This window comes from Erpetoichthys calabaricus, chromosome 5, assembly GCF_900747795.2.
Source record: "Erpetoichthys calabaricus chromosome 5, fErpCal1.3, whole genome shotgun sequence".
Lineage (NCBI taxonomy): Eukaryota > Metazoa > Chordata > Cladistia > Polypteriformes > Polypteridae > Erpetoichthys > Erpetoichthys calabaricus.
Window position 1 is genome coordinate 60,026,187 of NC_041398.2, and position 19,310 is coordinate 60,045,496.

A 19,310-nucleotide genomic window follows, 5' to 3' on the forward strand; every position below is an offset into this window, starting at 1 on the left:
TTTCAGCAGTGTGCGTGCTGGACCTTCATGACCACCAAGATCTTATCTGCATCTTGTATTTCAGGTTTTGGTGCCAGCTCATTTCTATAAAAATTGTAGCCAGTCCATAAATAACTTTTGGCTTTAAGAAGCTGCATTCTCCAGAGCCCACTGAGATGGAAAGGATGAGTGTCACGCTAAATGCTATTGTCAGAGTCAATGTAATTTAAGAATTAAACATTGTGTTTTTGGAGTGCCTTCTCTTGTTATAGTCTCATTTTTTTGTATCTGAAGCTTAGCAGTTTTGGTTTTGTTTTTAACATGCAGCACTTTGCTGTTGATTGATCATGTCTTACCCCAGTTGTCAGAATTTACTTCAGTACAGTAAAATTAGGGGTAAACGGCACAAGCTGGAACTGACATATTTCTTGGCTATTCAACATGACTGGTGAGAGCCTGGTAGGATGGTGTGCTTTGTCAATAAGTTTCTTATTTGTCACATAATAGCTGAAATGGTGCATTTTGAGCGCCAGTACCCTTGTTCAAGAGCTACTCTAGGCAATCATATAGTTCTTGATATAAACAGGCCGACCTTATTCCTGCATAATATCATTTATCCAGAAGTACACTCTTCCAGTAATAACTGTTTGACAAGACACACGATTAACTATTTTGCATGACAAATGCTGTTCAAATAACTGTATATTTATCAATTGATGTTATATCAATTGCAGCATCATGTAGTCAAAATGAATGAAATGAAGGCATGCATGTTGATTAAATTAAGGAAGAAATACAAATAAACATAGTTAATTTAATTAACTGACTATAAATGCTTGGTACAATACTAGAAAATTAACAATTGCATGAGAACCAGTATGCATTGCAGAGTGCAGGTAATAAAGACTCACAACTAAACAGCAAAGGAGCAACCAAAAATATACAACCTGGTACAATGTAATTGTGAACTTCTAATATTTTTTCTGATTTTAACACAGGTCATGTTCTTGGGCATTGCACATCTTTGAAGCAAACACTAGAATGCATCTGGAGAAAGCAGGCATAGTAAGAGAGGCTGAGTGAGAATGGGATACTATACCTATGAATCACTGACTGGAGAAAGTGAGATGAAGAGTCATGCAAGGAGCTATAGGCCAGAGCAAGAGTATGCAATTTGATCCTTGCAGCAGTGGGAGACTAGTTTAAAGTGGGGAGATCACATAACACCTACTGAAAGTAATGTCAGCAAGACATGTCAGTTGACCAAATTGAAAGAACACAAATCTTAACAATAATTTGAGCAGCAAAGTTCATGAATAAAAGAAACATCCTCCATCACATAAATGACAAGAGTCTGTCATTAAGGAAATTGGGATTGGGAGTTATCCTGTGTAATAATTAAATACATTTTATATGTGTATTTTGGTTTGGTTTATGTTTTTATGAGGTTGTTTCATCATTTTTAAGTGAATTGATTAATTTTTATTTTATTCTTGTGTTCGTTTCTTTTCTTATGTGACACAGTTGGATGCGTCACGTGACTGTGTTTGTCACATTGATTACATCACGGGGTATGACGCTATAATATAGTTTGGTGGCAATTATATTACACATTTTCCCTTGGTGGATATAACTTACTGAACTTGAAATATAGCATTGTTAGTTTCCTCCTTTTGCACAAGTTCTCGTTTTTTGATTTCCTTTTTCTACTTCCACTACTGGTTCTTGTATTTTGGATGCCTTTTTGTTTGTCTTTTTTGACACTGACCTGGGATTACCCTCTGAATATAATTTTTGCTTCACTTTACCATTGCCTTGTTATATTCTATTTTCACAATAATCCTTTGTCATAACATACTGGTTCATGCTGTTGATTTTAAATTAGATTCTTTGAACATTATTTTGTTGACATTATTTTGATACTATTTTGTGAATTTTTATTTTTTACAGTTAGTGCTACTGGTAACTATGATGATGCATGGTTCCTAGGTACGTGGTTTGCATACCACCTGACCTGTGAATTTGTGGTAGTCATGATGTACACGGAAAAATGGCCACATATAGCAGAATATCTGAAAACTTTGAATATAAAGGGAAGCATGAACAAAATAAGCAAAATAAAATAGCAACAAAACAATCAAAACGTTAGAAAAAAGGAATTCTTTTAGGTTTTGCACTTTGCTTAGGTCTGAAGGAGATTAAGAGGTTTATTAGAGTGTAACCTAGTGTAAATAAAGTTTTGTACTTTTTAAAATGTGAGTCAAATACATTAAAAGATGAAGTATTGAATTTTGAATTCTAATTCTCATGTTCAGATATACATAATGCATGGGTTAAGAAAAAAAAAATATTGAGAAGACATTTCTTAAATTTAGCCAGGTGTATAACATTTTAGGATTTTTCGCAGTATGCTATGGTAAAGCCTTTATGCAGTGCATCCGGAAAGTATTCACAGCGCATCACTTTTTCCACATTTTGTTATGTTACAGCCTTATTACAAAATGGATTAAATTCATTTTTTTTCCTCAGAATTCTGCACACAACACCCCATAATGACAATGTGAAAAAAATTTACTTGAGGTTTTTGCAAATTTATTAAAAATTAAAAAACTGAGAAATCACATGTAAATAAGTATTCACAGCCTTTGCTCAATACTTTGTCCATGCACCTTTGGAAGCAATTACAGCCTCAAGTCTTGTTGAATATGATGCCACAAGCTTGGCACACCTATCCTTGGCCAGTTTCGCCCATTCCTCTTTGCAGCACCTCTCAAGCTCCATCAGGTTGGATGGGAAGCGTCGGTGCACAGCCATTTTAAGATCTCTCCAGAGATGTTCAATCGGATTCAAGTTTGGGCTCTGGCTGGGCCACTCAAGGACATTCACAGAGTTGTCCTGAAGCCACTCCTTTGATATCTTGGCTGTGTGCTTAGGGTCGTTGTCCTGCTGAAAGATGAACCGTCGCCTCAGTCTGAGGTCAAGAGCGCTCAGGAGCAGGTTTTCATCCAGGATGTCTCTGTACATTGCTGCAGTCATCTTTCCCTTTATCCTGACTAGTCTCCCAGTCCCTGCCGCTGAAAAACATCCCGACAGCATGATGCTGCCACCACCATGCTTCACTGTAGGGATGGTATTGGCCTGGTGATGAGCAGTGCCTGGTTTCCTCCAAACGTGACGCCTGGCATTCACACCAAAGAGTTCAATCTTTGTCTCATCAGACCAGAGAATTTTCTTTCTCATGGTCTGAGAGTCCTTCAGGTGCCTTTTGGCAAACTCCAGGCAGGCTGCCATGTGCCTTTTACTAAGGAGTGGCTTCCGTCTGGCCACTCTATCATACAGGCCTGATTTGTGGATTGCTGCAGAGACGGTTGTCCTTCTGGAAGGTTCTCCTCTCTCCACAGAGGACCTCTGGAGCTCTGACAGGGTGACCATCGGGTTCTTCGTCACCTCCCTGACTAAGGCCCTTCTCCTCCAATCGCTCAGTTTAGATGGCCGGCCAGCTCTAGGAAGAGTCCTGGTGGTTTCGAACTTCTTCCACTTATGGATGATGGAGGCCACTGTGCTCATTGGGACCTACAAAGCGGCAGAAATTTTTCTGTAACCTTCCCCAGATTTGTGCCTTGAGACAATCCTGTCTCAGAGGTCTACAGACAATTCCTTTGACTTCATGCTTGGTTTGTGCTCTGACATGAACTGTCAACTGTGGGACCTTATATAGACAAGTGTGTACCTTTCCAAATCATGTCCAATCAACTGAATTTACCACAGGTGGACTCCAATTAAGCTGCAGAAACATCTCAAGGATGATCGGGGAAACAGGATGCACCTGAGCTCAATTTTGGCAAAGGCTTCATGGCAAAGGCTGTAAATGCTTATGTACATGTGCTTTCTCAATTTTTTTATTTTTAATAAATTTGCAAAAATCTCAAATAAACTTTTTTCACATTGTCATTATGGGGTGTTGTTTGTAGAATTCTGAGGAAAAAAATGAATTTAATCCATTTTGGAATAAGGCTGTAACATAACAAAATGTGGAAAACGTGATGCGCTGTGATACTTTCCGGATGCACTGTATAGTACCAGTAACGGCGCACTGCACGATAACGTGCAGTGAATACACTTGACTTGAGCATTCATAGTTTTCATCCTCTTTCTCTGTATGTTTAGCATTTGTTTGCTCAGAGGTTGATGCACTTGCTGCTTCCTGAGCAGCTCTTCTTTTCTCCATCCTAGTGGCCCGCATCTTCTCTTCTTCCGTCGGCATCTTTTCGCATTAAAACTGATTAAGTCAGTGTTTGTGTTGCAATTACTTAGTACTTTTTCTTTCATTTTCCACTTAAGCTGGCACTTAAGTCTTCAAACTGCCTCAAGAATGATTTAAGATATGAAGAGGTAGAGGAAGTGACGGCAAAAGTGGTAGGGATAAGAACGGCACCACATGGCCATCCTGATGGCTGCTGCTGAGAGTTGATTCTACAATAAAATAAAAATTAAAAAAGGAATAACCTTGGAGGTCAATCATCACCCTGAAAGCGGAAAGTAAATGTCACGTAGTATATGTGTACCAAATTTCAGGTCAATAGGTCAAATGGTTTGCGAGCTACAGGTGATTTAAAATCCTGGATAGACAAACGGACAGCCACGGTAGCGTATTATACAGTATATAAAGATTAACATCTATTGGGAGGAAACTGAAAATAATAGGGACATCTTGAATTATTAAGTTACATTCCCTGAAATTCTGTGCCCTGGCACACAAGTGGTTATTTTAGCCATCAAACTGTTGTCATTCAGAATAAGACCATAATTCTAGGAAACAGTTTTTAAGGTCTGGTGTAGTGGCTTTTTATAAGAAGTTCCCAAAAGAGATTCTTGTGAATCCTTTTGGCTACTAATTCTTCACATCATTTATATTTCCTGTGTTGTTTCACTGATTCTACTCATGGTCCTGTATTTTAGTAATGGCAGTATAATGCCATATTAGGGAGAATTACAGATTGGTTCAGAACACAATTTCATACAGCAACTTAATATATGTCATTTAGCAGTGGTAATTTTTCTGTGTAATAATATATAAAATTTTACAAACTAGAAGAGTGTGCTTAGCTTGTTAGGTTAGCTGAAAGCACTGTGCCATAGATTGGTACCCTGTCCAGAGTTGGTTCTTGCCTTGTGCCTAATGCTGCTGGGAGAGGGTGGACCCCATGACATGTGAGCCTGAGAATGTTCTGTTACGTCATGTTGTGTTTTGTTGTGTTACATTTATGTGCCTGCCTAATAAAAATGAAAATAATGGTGCCAAAACAAAAATGTATAGAATACTTTTAACTTTTCTTCGAATATGTTGATGATTTTACTCATCACTACATAACAGAAAAATGGTGTAGAGAATTATTGCATAACATTTAAAGCAATATTTACATTGATTGAGAAAAAAATGCATAATTCATTAAAAACCCCATACTTTTCCCAAGCATATTTTTCAAAGAAATGGCAAAAATGTATACTGAAAGCCAAATTATCATACTTGAAGAGTAAGTGCTCTTTTCTACATAAGAGCCTTTTAAACTACAAGCCATAAGACTTAAAAAATATCTTTTTAAAATACCTTTTTACATATGCCTAATACAGTACTTTGATGATGGCTTACAGTTCAATTTTATAATCATTGTTTGAGTTTAATATGCATTTCATCAGATGAATTGCCTGCAACTCTAATTTATGCAACATACTCAATAACTCAAAGAAAGAATGATTAAAAATGAGTTATTAAAGCATTGAGAGAATGTAACTCTTTTATGTTTAACATTTATTTTATGATAATGACAGCAATTCTATTTACATTATTGTCGACAGTTAAGAGTTCATTCAAAGACCAAAATTTTATGTATTAAAAAAGGAAATGTTTGACACGGGTGTATTCTTAGTTTCTATTGCACAATACATTATACTGCAAGTTAATTTCCTCATGCAAACTTAAGAAATGTAATCAGCATTAAATAGTTTAAATGTGCCTGTATTTAACATTTATTGATGGGTTCATGTACATTAATCTTTTTTTGTATTTCACATTTATTGCAGACATTTTCACATAAAAAATATATAATTACTAAATAAGATGAAATAGTGAGTTGCCTCATAATTAAACACAATACAATAATTATTAATCAGGCATGTACAATGGTGTTTTATACAGGGTGAAGCATGGCACATGTCAAATGGTTAAATCTTTATTATATTTTTTAAAATTAGTTATTTTTAATATTAATTATTTGACTTAAGAAACTGAAAAAAGAAACTGGGTGATCCACAGGACAACCGTATTCTGAGAAATGTAGTATTTACTGGTATTCTCAGACTCTTTGCAGGTCCTTTATTTTTAACTAGAGCAACAGAACCAGTTTTCCGCAACTGTTTTAGTCAAACAATAAAAATATTTCTTCAACATCTTTATGATTCACACTTAGCTTACTTCAAACTATGCTGCATAAACTTGGATATGTCGTAAAATTCAAGTAAAGAAATTTGTTATAAAGTCCATGTCCACACAGAACCAAACACTATGCTGTGTATAGTGATGCACAATGCCTTTGAAGCAATGAGCATATTGGACTTATTTTCAGCACTATCTACCAACCCAAGCAGTTATTACAAATAAAAAACATCGGTCTCTCCATGCGCCATGTTACATAACACTGTTCACTATGATTAAATGACTTTGTATCGCACAGACCATCAAACACAAACCTTTTGACCTGGTAATCTAGAAACTTGCTAGAAAGTCTCATTTGGTGGTCTGAATTTTAACATATTTGTAATTTATAATATTTCTTATAAAAAAAATAGAAAACAAATTAATACAAGTAAAAATCACACACTGTCAACTGACTATGCTGATATATGGCATGTGCTGTCTGCTAATGTTTCTTTCATGATTGATGGTTTAATTTTATACTCAACATTTTTCTCTAATATGTGTATTTTGCTGTTTTGCCAGTAAGGTGTTTTGAAGACCCTAATTTTTAGCTAATTTCTATTGTATTATACTAGTGCCACTAGCCTCTGTGATTTATAGAAGTAAGAATCACATTGTACTCTGTACTAGAACTTACAGTTGAATGCAAGAGACACAAGTTTATTGGACATTAAGGCAGCTTTAGGAACAGATGAGCCCTGTACAGTTGGAACAGATGACAATTAACATTTATATTTGATTACTTAGAAGATGTTTTTATCCAAAGCAATTTATAAAAGATGGTAACATAATTGAGTAAACATGAGTCTGGGGAACTGTTCTGGGAAACAAGTGTTACAATATTGCTCATCTCAAGTGAAGAGCTCAGAAGAAAATGCAATCTAGTTACAGTTCCCAAGTTACAAAAACCTATGTCTAATATCAGTTAGGCAGAAATTCACCAAACAAAGAGTCTTCAAACATAAACTCATTGAGTGAGTCACAAGTTCAAATGGAGGTTCAGATGTAGATTGTTTCACCAGCTAGGAGCTACACATGTAAAGAGTCTGGATTAAGATTTATGTAATGTCATGCCATTTATCAGCAGACTGGAGTGGGTGAGAATGAGCATAGGACCTCACAAGTGTCTCCATATTTATAGGTGCTAACCTGTTCACTACTCTGTAGGCAAGCATCAAGGATCTGAACTTAACATGTGCTGCTACAGGGAGCTAAAATAGTGATACAAAAAGAGGAGTGACATGTGCCCATCTTGGCTGGATGAACACCAGACAGGCTGCTGCAATTTGAATCACCTGTGTCTACTTTAAGACATATGCTGGTACTCCTTTCAGCAATCCATTCATGACAAGACCAAAGCCTGGACTGGAAGTTGTGCTGCATACTCTGTCAGATGAGGTCTGATCTTGCAAATGTTGTATGAAGTGAATATGCAAGACTGAAAGACCATAGCAACATGGTCATTGAAGGATAGCTAGTTATCAATCACCACCCCAAGGCTGCTTACCAACTTAGTGGATGATAGTGATAATGAGCTGAACAGAACAGAGATGAATAGACAGATGAGTTGAGATAACATGAAGGTCTGTCTTTGCCAGGTTGAGCTAGAGATGCTGTTCCTTCATTCAGGTTGCAAGAGATATGCAGAGATTTTAGCTGATACCATGTGGTTCTCTGGAGGGAGCAACAGGTACAGCTGTGTAGCATCGTAAAAAGCACTGGTAAGAGAAACCATGAGACATGATGATAGGACCTAGTGAATAGGTGTAAAGAGAGAAGAAGAGGGGCCTAGCACCAATCCTTGGGGCACCCCCAGGCTTGACTGATGTACCCTTGATATCTCTCCTTTTTAGGACACATGACAGAATCTGTCCAAGAGGTTGGACTAAAACGATCTGATCCTACTGATGTCAGAGAGGGTGTCACAGAGGATCGGATGGTTAACCATGTTGAAGGCATTAGAGATCTAGCAGGAGGAAGACAGATGACGGGTTGGCAGTTCTAGCAAGCTGTGATGTGTCAACAACAGAAAGCAGAGCCATCTTGTGGAATTAAATTAGAGGGCAATTGATGAATTACATATATTGAATTATATATATAGTGTGCAGATAATATTTAATTGTAATGACATTTATATTTTCAAATATTCAATAATCTATTGGCTGATGATAGACAACTCGCCAATTGTTCTAATACTGTATATGTAAATACATTAATCTTGTGTCTTTCTGCCGTGTGTTGTTTTCTGTTATGTAAATCCATCATTTTGACTAACGTGTTTTACAAACACAAACATTTTCGTTTATTAGATATCATGTCTAAGAATTTCATTTTAAAACCGTGCAATAGAAGTTACCAGCAAAACCTCTGCTTAATATATGTTTTCATTTGAAAAGTTATGTTGATAAAGAGCTTTATTTAATCAAGCCAAATTCTTAACATCAGCCACCACAGCAGTATCTGGTCAAGATCATGTCTCTCTCTTCCAAGATAGATAGATAGATAGATAGATAGATAGATAGATAGATAGATAGATAGATAGATAGATAGATAGATAGATAGATAGATAGATAGATAGATAGATAGATAGATAGATAGATAGATAGATAGATAGATAGATACTTTATCTATCTATCTATCTATCTATCTATCTATCTATCTATCTATCTATCTATCTATCTATCTATCTATCTATCTATCTATCTATCTATCTATCTATCTATCTATCTATCTATCTATCTATCTATCTATCTATCAGTCTACTATACCATTGCGGCACTGGCTAATGTTTTTTTACAACATGCAGCTAAGACATGCAAGCAAGCATTATTATAGAAAGCTGAACCAAAAATTCAGTGTATTGTTAAAAGCAGATAACTGTCAATCTAGACGTGATGGACAATTCTACTGTTTGCAGACCTTTCCTGAGCAGATTACAACAGTGTAGAAATAAAAAAAAAAGCTAGAAGTCACATGACAAAAAGATCTTTATGCAACTTAGGAGACTAATAAAGAAAGAGCATGCAACTGGAGACAATTTACCTAATGTTGTGCATCACAAAATAAACCATTTTAAAGTGTTGCATTAGCACAAGGGTGTCGTACTCAGATTCTGGAGGGCCACCATGGCTGCAGGTTGTTGTTCCAGCCATTTTCTTATCAAGTAACAAGTTATTGCTGCTAATGATAAACATTCCTTTTTCCTTTATTTTAATTGATGTGCTTTTTAACATTCAGAGGTTTTGTCCCTTTTTTTCTTAACCAGAAGTCAACCATTGAGGACCACAGTGAACCAAAACACGATCGTATAACTTATGGTTCTCAAACTCAGTTCATCAGTTTCTTGTTATTTGCTGAGAAGCCAATTAGAAGCCAATTATTGCTGTTAATGAAACATGTGATTCATTCTTATAAGAAAATCATTAGCACCTGGGATATTTCAGGATCTCAGTTTGGCAGCCCTATATTAGTAGAATTAGCAGGAAAAATCAGTGTTTAAATAATGGGTATCGAGGTTAATTTGACAAATTGAGATCAAAAGAGTTCATAGGGTCATTATTGTCACATGTACAGAGTACACTGAAATTCTTAGGTGCATGCTCTAATCAACATACAACACATTGACACTCCGTGGTGTTGTGATCAGTGACAATTGTTATCTTACCTTGAAACTTCTCCCTTCCTTACCTTGAAACCTATGAATTCTTTGTCTGAAATACCTTACTTCGAAGTCAGAGTTATAATTAGAGAACAGCCATCAGTCTAAGTATCATAAACTGTCTGTAAGAACCTTTTAGGAACACGTGACAGACATCTGATCAGTTTCTGCAGAACATGATGTAATTCAACACAAAATTCAGATTGTCCAGTTGTAATGTGATGACAACACATTACCACACTGACCAAAAATATATGGCTTCTATCAAGAAAAAAGGCAGCATCTGTAATAACAAAATTACATTGCAAAAATAAAAACATATAACATTAAAAAATATCAAAAATGAACAAAGATACTAAATACATAAATTCTACAAACTGCAAGCAGTAGAATATACACCACTGCTGACAACGTGCATTTTTAAGGAAGAAGGGGCATGTTCAATTGAGGGTTCAAGTTATGGAAGTCACTACAGTAATCCCTCGCTATATCGTGCTTCGCCTTTCGCGGTTTCACTCTATTGCGGATTTTATATGTAAGCATGTTTAAATATATATCGCAGATTTTTTGCTGGTTCGCGGATTTCTGCGGACAATGGGTCTTTTAATTTCTGGTACACGCTTCCTCAGTTGGTTTTCCCAGTTGATTTCATACAAGGGACGCTATTGGCAGATGGCTGAGAAGCTACCCAACTTAATTTTCTCTCTCTCTCTCATGCGCTGACATTCAGCAGGGGGGCTGTTCGCACACCTAGACGATACGGACGCTCGTCTAAAAATGCTGAAAGATTATCTTCACGTTGCTCCCTTCTGTGCAGCTGCTTCGTGAAGCGACATGCTGCAGGGTGCTTCGCATACTTAAAAGCCAAACAGCCCTATTAATTTGTTTGCTTTCTTCTCTCTATCTGTCTGACATTATCTGCTCCTGATGCGCACTCCTTTGAAGAGGAAGATATGTTTGCATTCATTTAATTGTGAGACGGAACTGTCATCTCTGTCTTGTCATGGAGCAGAGTTTAAACTTTTGAAAAAGAGACAAATGTTTGTTTGCAGTGTTTGAATAAAGTTCCTGTCTCTCTACAATTTCCCGTGTTTCTGTGCAAATCTGTGACCCAAGCATGACAATATAAAAATAACCATATAAACATATGGTTTCTACTTCGCGGATTTTCACCTTTTGCGGGGGGTTCTGGAACGCAACCCCCGCGATGGAGGAGGGATTACTGTATAGCAAGTGAATCTCAAATATGTCAAAATTTGAACAGCCTCGTTACCTAATGGCCTAATGACAGTTACTGTATATTTATCACATTGAAATGACAAGAATGAAAGGACAGAATTATTTGATTGATCGTCTACTATGTGATTGATCATCTACAGTAATATGTGTATTATGACTCATGAAGCAGAGAGTCAATGCCTGTTGCGCATGCTAATTTAAGATAAGGTCAATGTACACTGGTATTCTGGGCATTTGAACTTTTGATGTTGTATAAATAAAAAGCAAGTCTTTGTTGTGAACTAAGTTTTATTGAAAGATAAAATTAAGCTAAGCCAATGTCAGCAGATACAGTATATAATTAGTTTTAACAGTTGTCACACACGTGCGCATGGGAAACAGCTGAAGGGCCCAGACACTTGTAAGTCTATTCCAGGCCAGGGGGCGGCGGAGTGTACTGACTATCTCTCTCAGTCCCTTGCAGACCTGTCCCGGGAAATCCCGCCTCTGGACGGCCCCGAGGATGACGTCACTTCCGAACACCAGGATACCACTCCCACTTCCTGCAACGAAGACGTCATTTCCCTTCTGGGCCTTTAAAACTGCCATCTTGCCTCAGTATAGGCAGTTCTGTTTTGGACTCTGAATGAATTACATCGTGTACTTAAAAAGAGCGATTGCAGCCAAGCATAATATATGGGTGGCTGCCCCAAACTTTTGTGATGTCTCCGACTCATTCTTGTTACACAGTGTAGCGTTAGTGTTAGTGAGCTGCTGATTTTGTCATTTGCAACACATTATCAATTGGCAACTGGTTAAGGACAAAAGAAGCAAATAAAACAGAGAATGCAGCTGTTTAAGACAAAAAGAAGCAAGAAAGGACTGGGAATCTTAACCTTCAAGTTAACTTAAATGAAACACAAAAATGTTGCTTGAGAAATAATTGTTTCAGCAGCAATGATTGATTTTCTATTAAGAAATTAAGTTAGAACAAAAACCTGCAAGTTGAGTACCTCTCAAAAAACAAGAGTTCCTTAATGTATTTTCTATCTATTCTGGACCATGAAAAAGGACACAAAGATATATATTTTAAAATTTTGAAAACTAAATTGTTGATTTTTATTTCCATGTATGTGTTTTATTTTTATGTACTTGTCCAAGGAAGATTTTTTTTAATTTAAGTGTGTCACAATTTAATTTTTCATTGTTAGTATCCAGTTAATTAGCTGCTAGGGTGCACGTCATGGTGGCTAATGCCTGTTTTGATGACTCAAATCACAATGGCTCAATAATAAATTTCAGCACAGAAACAGAACCTCTTGGAGTCTTTACTGTGATCGCTGAGGGGATGCCTAAATAGAAAAATACATGTTTGGGTGCTGACATTTGTGGTTGCAGGGCTTCTTAGTAAAGGACATTTTTGAGTTTTGCTTTTGTGGCAATAGCTAACCTACAAGACTCAATGATTTTTTGAGTAGTAAAAGTCACCTTCCAGTTGCTGAGGTTTTCTGAGTTTAGATTTTTGTGGTGAAAGCTTATCTAGCCTTGGTGCTTTTACCAGTCATGAAAGCTCACATTCCGGTCACAGAGTATTTTCTAGTTTTAATTTTTGTGTTGGCTTATCACATAAACATGATTGGTCTTTCAAGTGTTGTTTTTGTGGCGACAGCTTGTCTCGTAATTGTGGTGTATTTTTGATTTTTTGTATTTTGGAAGTTTACCTTCAGTTCCTCATACAAATTCAATCAGTAAACATGTGCTCTTACAAAATCTCATTTTCTGTATTCTGGTGTTGACTCTTGCTCTTTCATTTTGAGTCAGCATTTGTTTAGTTGTTTTGGCTCTTGTGGTATTGTAAACTATTGGTGAATGATTCCTCACAATACTTCCCTGACAATCCCTTTAGATAAAACAGAAATGTTTTGTTTTTTGTTTTTTACTCCTAGTTCACAAGAAAGAGTTTATGTTATTTCTGAAAGAAACACCCATCTCCTGGTTAATTGCTTTTAACATCCTAACAGTGCTCTCTAACAGCTAATATCAGTGGGACCATCACTTTGGAAAAACTGACATGTGGATCTTTTGAGCTGTTCTATAGTTTCAAAACTGGCCTAGCAAATTAGATTGCAGTTCACTGTAATTTTGTGTGTAATTGGAGTAAGACAGGGTTTTCAAAGCCTGAGATGCGATTTCTACATTTATGACACTGTCCCTAATGATTCTAGAATAAGCTAAAGCTCCCTGTGATTTAAAGCTGGAAAAGGTGGGTTAAAAAGATTTTGGAGGAATAGGTGATGGATTATGTTTTTAAATTTCATGAAATGATATTTATGGAGAGCACAGCATTTCAATAAAGTGAAAATTATATTGAGGGCTGCCCTCAGTATTGTAGTTTAAACACATGGTTTAAATTTCTTTTCTTTGTTTTATTTGCTCTTAAAGTACTCCATAAAAAGGTCTGCTGGATTTAAAGACTGTATTAATTGTGTATTCTGTATTTCTGGCATTTAATGTAAGCATCTTTGTTGATCCTCAAAAGTTACAAGGCCTTCATTCATAGTTCATAAATATTTGACCCTGGGTTTGTGAAAAAAATAGGAGATATAATAAAATGGCTTATGTGGAAATACATTAGCTGTGGAATGCTCTTTCATTTAAGATGGTCTTTTAGGAGTGATAGAGACAAATGGTACTCTTTGTTATATAGTATATACACAAGTACAGAGCAAGATGCCGAAGACAGGACAATATGGAAAAAGATGATCTGTTGTGGCAACCCCTAACAGGAGTACCGGAAAGAAGAAGAAGACACTTAATAATGAAGTGCAGTCATAAGATGATTATAGTACAATCAGGGATCAATGAAACTTTCACAAGATATTTTACTTTAGTTGGTTAATTCTTTAAAAAAATATGTAATTTCCTGTCTGTTTTGGCGAGTGTCATGATATTAAAAGGCACTTTCTTACCAGACTTCCCTATAACAAAGCAGGTCCTCCTGGGTAACCCCTGGCCAACAGAGACATATCAGGTTTGCCTTTTCATGAATATGAATTTAAATAGGCTCTGATATTTGAATACAGCATATGTCATATAATTCAGTAGTACTGACATAAGTGCTTTTTTTAGGTCCTTAATTTTTAAGTACTACAAATTTTACAGTGTAATTGACTTTTCTTGTAATGGAAGACTCAATTGAATAAATATTATTGTACATTTCTTAGTTTCATAATGGCTAGGTGCAGGCTCTGCAATTATTAAATGATTCAGTCATTTAAAGCAAATCTGTCGCACAGCACAGTCACTCATGCACGTAGCCAGAATGACTCATACAGATTAAAGAGTCGCTAATTAACTCTGAGTGTGGGTGGAAAAACAGAGTTCCTAGGGGAAAGCCAAAGAAACTTGGGGAGGAGACAAAGATGATAAAAAGACTCTCTCTGGGTGGGAATTTGAACCCAGGACTCTGGAGCTGTAAGGCCCCAGAACTAACTTTTTTGTTAACGAAACAGTGAGTTAATGAATGAGAAGTATTAATTATTTCATTTGTCACCTTCCCATATAAACAGGCTTCATTCATTTATTTATTTTTACTCTTTTTTTTTTTACAGGTTCTTTCTTTCCTGCTTTGAAGCCATCTGAAACAGTTTTCAAGGTGATCTTCTGGTTGGGATATTTTAACAGTTGCATTAATCCTATTATTTACCCCTGCTCCAGCAAAGAGTTCAAAAGAGCTTTTATAAGATTGCTGAAGTGCCAATGTCAGAGAAGAAGACGTCCACTCTGGAGATTCTACGAACAAAAGTGGAGAACATCTACCAATAGCTCAGGCCGGGGATCATACGTTGACACAAAGCCTAGATTTCATCACAGAGAGTATTTCTCACCTAATAATTCCTTAGTGTACAGCTCTAATAAAGAACGGACTCTTAGTTTTCATGGTTGGAAGCTTTTTCCACCCTTTCAAAAGTCTTCTTTTCAGCTAAAGGAAAAAATGAACAACCTCTCAAAGAAGATAAAGAATGGCCCTGCTAAAAGTAGAGTGCCCACAATCAGCAAAGTGGAGATTGAGTCAGTTTCAATGGGAATTTACACTGATTTTAATGACCAGCAAGACTATCAGATCTATGATATAGCAGACTGCTATGGACTGAAAGAAACTGACATTTAGCATTGGAAACACAACAATAAATTGCATGATTAGCATTTTACATGCATTTAATCTAAACAGAAAAAAATCAAACTGCTTTTAGGCACAACTTGCAATTACTGTGGCCTTCCTTAATGTAATCTCCAGTAAGGAATTCAGGCATTTACTTTGACAAGTTTACTTAAGCACAAAGAATTCCTAAAATCTTAAATTTAAATTTGGGGAACAAATATAGTGCTTTATGAAGGTGGAATTCTAAAAGTATTAAAGCTGAATTCGGTGTTCAAAAAAAAGGTTTAAGTGAATTCCAGTTTTATGGAATGAGGTGGAACAAGAATGTGTTTCAAATTTCTCTAATAAATATATATATATATATATATATATCTATGTTATTTATAATATATATATATATATATATATATATATATATATATATATATATATATATATATATATATATATATATATATATATATTATAAATAACATAGATTTGTATGAGAACATTTAGGAACAGAAAAAGTCATGAATTAATGGCAAAAATTCTTAAAGTGTGTCAACGATATACCTTTTGTAAGAGGTGTTGAAGGTGAACAATTTTAATAAATCCAAGCCATGGACTGTAGCTTTTACTGAGCATCTCGTTTTATATGTAACTTTTTTCTTACAATCACACTTTATCTTTTTATATCTGCAAAAACAAGAATAGGCCAATATTTTGTAAAGTACCATAATTTGGTGTTAAGTGATAATTCTAAACATGCCTATACCTTGCAGGGTTATGATGGTGAAGTGTTTTATACTTAGTTCATTTCCATGCCCAGTGAATGAATGTACGGTGTTTGCTCAACCACATCCCAAAGACATGCATGTCAGCTTAATTGAGGAATCTGAACTGACAGTCCGTTTGTGGGTGGGCACTGTGACATCACATCCAGGGTAGGGTTCTATCTTCCACCCGAGGCTGCTGGGTAGGTTCTAGCATCTATATTAGAAAAATGCAGGTTTGGAAAATGGCCTGATTGATCTCTGTGCTATACATTTATTACACTAGTGGATCATAACTACAGCAAAGTATAATTTGGGATTGTAACATAACTCACAATTGTCAGTTGTTTCAAGATCTTATGCATAATGATATTATAGAGAACACTATTTGTGGATAAGTGGTGAAAAGGTATCTGATATAATTATACATGACCAAAAGAGTACTTTTTATTAATTTACCAAATTAATGACTCAGACTATTTTCAGCATGCACAGATTGTCATATTTTGGCGTGAAGAAAGTAAACTTTTTTTAATTTAGAAAAATGATGGCTTTAATCATATTAATAAATCTCTTTTAAACATTTAGAAAGATTATAATTTAATATTTATTTATTTATGTATTTTTCAAAAATATAGTTTCTGTCCCAATACATTGGTATTTTTGTAATTAAGCTTTAAAAAAGCCAAAAAGCAAAACTGCAAATAAGTTTCTAAGGCACTGTGTCTGTCTGTGTGTCACTGATAGAATTGCTACTGTTTTGTTAACCTATGTACTATTGACATTGCTACAATGCTGTTTTTCTTTAAAGTAGTAAGCTGTCTCAATTTAATTTTAATTTCATTTAAAAGCATTTCAGCACTTTATTAAGCTAATGAATCAACAATACCTTAAATGTCCTGTAGAGGCCACTGTTACGACATACGGAAGTCTTTTGTTCTTCAAATTTCATTTCTTGTAAGAAAACATGCACATCTAGCATGATTAGTTCATTGTAGCACTTACTCAAGTTGCAGTCGTGATTTGTTATGTACTTCCAAGAGTTTGTGGTGTAATATTATATAAGTCAAATACAAAATTTATTCAGATTTTTTTTCCATATGCAGTATCACAAAAACCTTTAAACTGTTTTCAATCAGATGAATTTCAATGAAAGGCATACAATCATATGAAATTCTTAACTTTTATCTTTCAAACAGATGAAACATATTAACTTGAGAGTAAAAATGTATTCAAGCCAAATGTTTTCACGCCAAGTAAAACTTCTTTGTTTAGGTAACTTCAAGCCAGTTAGCATTTGATGCTTGTTTTTGAGAAACACACAAATGTATTTTGCAATGCTTAACCGTGTCAGTTTGCTTCTGAATTCAAGGTCACTAAGTTAGATAATAGACATTTGAAAATATACAACAAAGTTTACTCTTGTAAGAAAATAAAACCGAATCATACCGAAGTACTGTCTTAATGGCATTAATACATTATTTGTCAAGTCATTAGAGCTACAAATACACCAGGACCTTTTTTTTAATATAAATAAAGATGGATTATAAGATACAAAAACAACCATACAGAAAACAAATATGTAAGGTGGTTGAAAACTCTGTATCTTGACTAATGTTTACAGATAAATTTGTAAATAGATTAATTAATCTTTTTTTATTTATTGGGTTTCTTGTTTATTCTGTTTATCATGTGACATGTTTTATGCTATCATATGTGTAACAAAAAATGTATTTAGTGCTTAGTCATAATACGCACAAATATTATTTTCATAATGGGGTCAAATACAATATATTTGAAACACTGAAATTAACTATTATCTTTGTAAAGAAGAAAAAATAAACTGAAAAAAATCTGTTTTTTTTATTCTTGTTTGTTACTTATTCAGAGATATGCCAATTAATAATCTTTTGTGTTTAGAAGTATCTTTACTCCTCCTTATATTAAATCTCTCAAATCAATTGCCAGAGTTGGGCAAATGACTGCAGATTTTTGTTGGAGCCTGTCTGAGTTCTAACATTTTCATACTTGGAAATGTTAAACTTTTGCTTAAGCAGAATTCTGTGTGGGTCTATTGTTTCTTTCTGAAGAATTTGGCAGCATGGGACTTGGTTCTTTGGAAAATACAATTGATCTTTATTTTGGAACAGATTGACTATTTTGTCTATTAAGTAAGAAATATCGAAGGAGCAGAAATGCCTATTATCTAAAGACCCATCCTTTTACTAAATCCATTCAGGTCATTTCAGTATTGCAGTGAGCCATGACCTACTATGGCATCAAAGACAAAGCAGAAAGAAACCCTGAATAGGCTGCTAGTTTATGACAGAAAATGCCCACCTACACAATGTCAGAATCACCAATCAAGTGTCCTGGAGCTGGAGCAGTGGTGATCACTTTACTACCAGAGGTGTCATTAATGTTATTATGCTATTACTATAATCATAATAATGATAAGAATAATATACAGAGTGAGTCAAAATTATGTTAACATTTGAATGGCAGAAACTATTTATTCACAAAACATACTTCATATGTGCAAGATGATTTACAGGAATGTCTCAACCTGTTCGTCATCATGTTCAACACATAAAAACCAACGAGTAACAGCACCATTTAAAGCCCGGACACACATTTTGCGGGGAATAGATGATACCACAGTCAGTATTCTGTCCTTCAGGTCATTGATATCATGAACTTTCCTGCTATACACATGCTCCTTCACCCTACCCATAACCAGACATCACAAGGTGTCAAAATAGGGAAGTGTGAAGGCCATGGCAATGATCCACCATGACTTATCCATTGACCTGGAAAGGTGTAGTCGAGATAAAAATAATCCATTAGTGTTAACATAATTTTGACCCTGTATTTAAGTTATATGGCTGTAAACTGCATTTAGCAAATTTGGAAATTAAAGAATGGAAGGGATCTTTTGTGTCATGCTCATGCTTGGAGATATCATTGATAACATATTGTATACTTAGAAATTTACCATCTTTTAGCAAACCCTGTTTTGACTGAAACCATAGATTGAATGATTTTTTAATATTAGAGAATGAA

General features: G+C 35.3%; 1 protein-coding gene across 1 annotated transcript in view; it reads left to right on the forward strand.

Annotated features, from left to right (window-relative positions):
• The window catches only part of adra1d (adrenoceptor alpha 1D), a 47,330-nt gene extending 31,504 nt beyond the window's left edge, over positions 1–15,826 (forward strand). Inside the window, exon 2 of the mRNA XM_028802973.2 lies at positions 14,942–15,826. Coding sequence (XP_028658806.1) covers positions 14,942–15,501 — 560 coding nt within the window. The 3' untranslated portion in view covers positions 15,502–15,826. The remainder of the gene's footprint in view (positions 1–14,941) is intronic.
• The last annotated feature ends 3,484 nt before the right edge of the window (positions 15,827–19,310 follow it).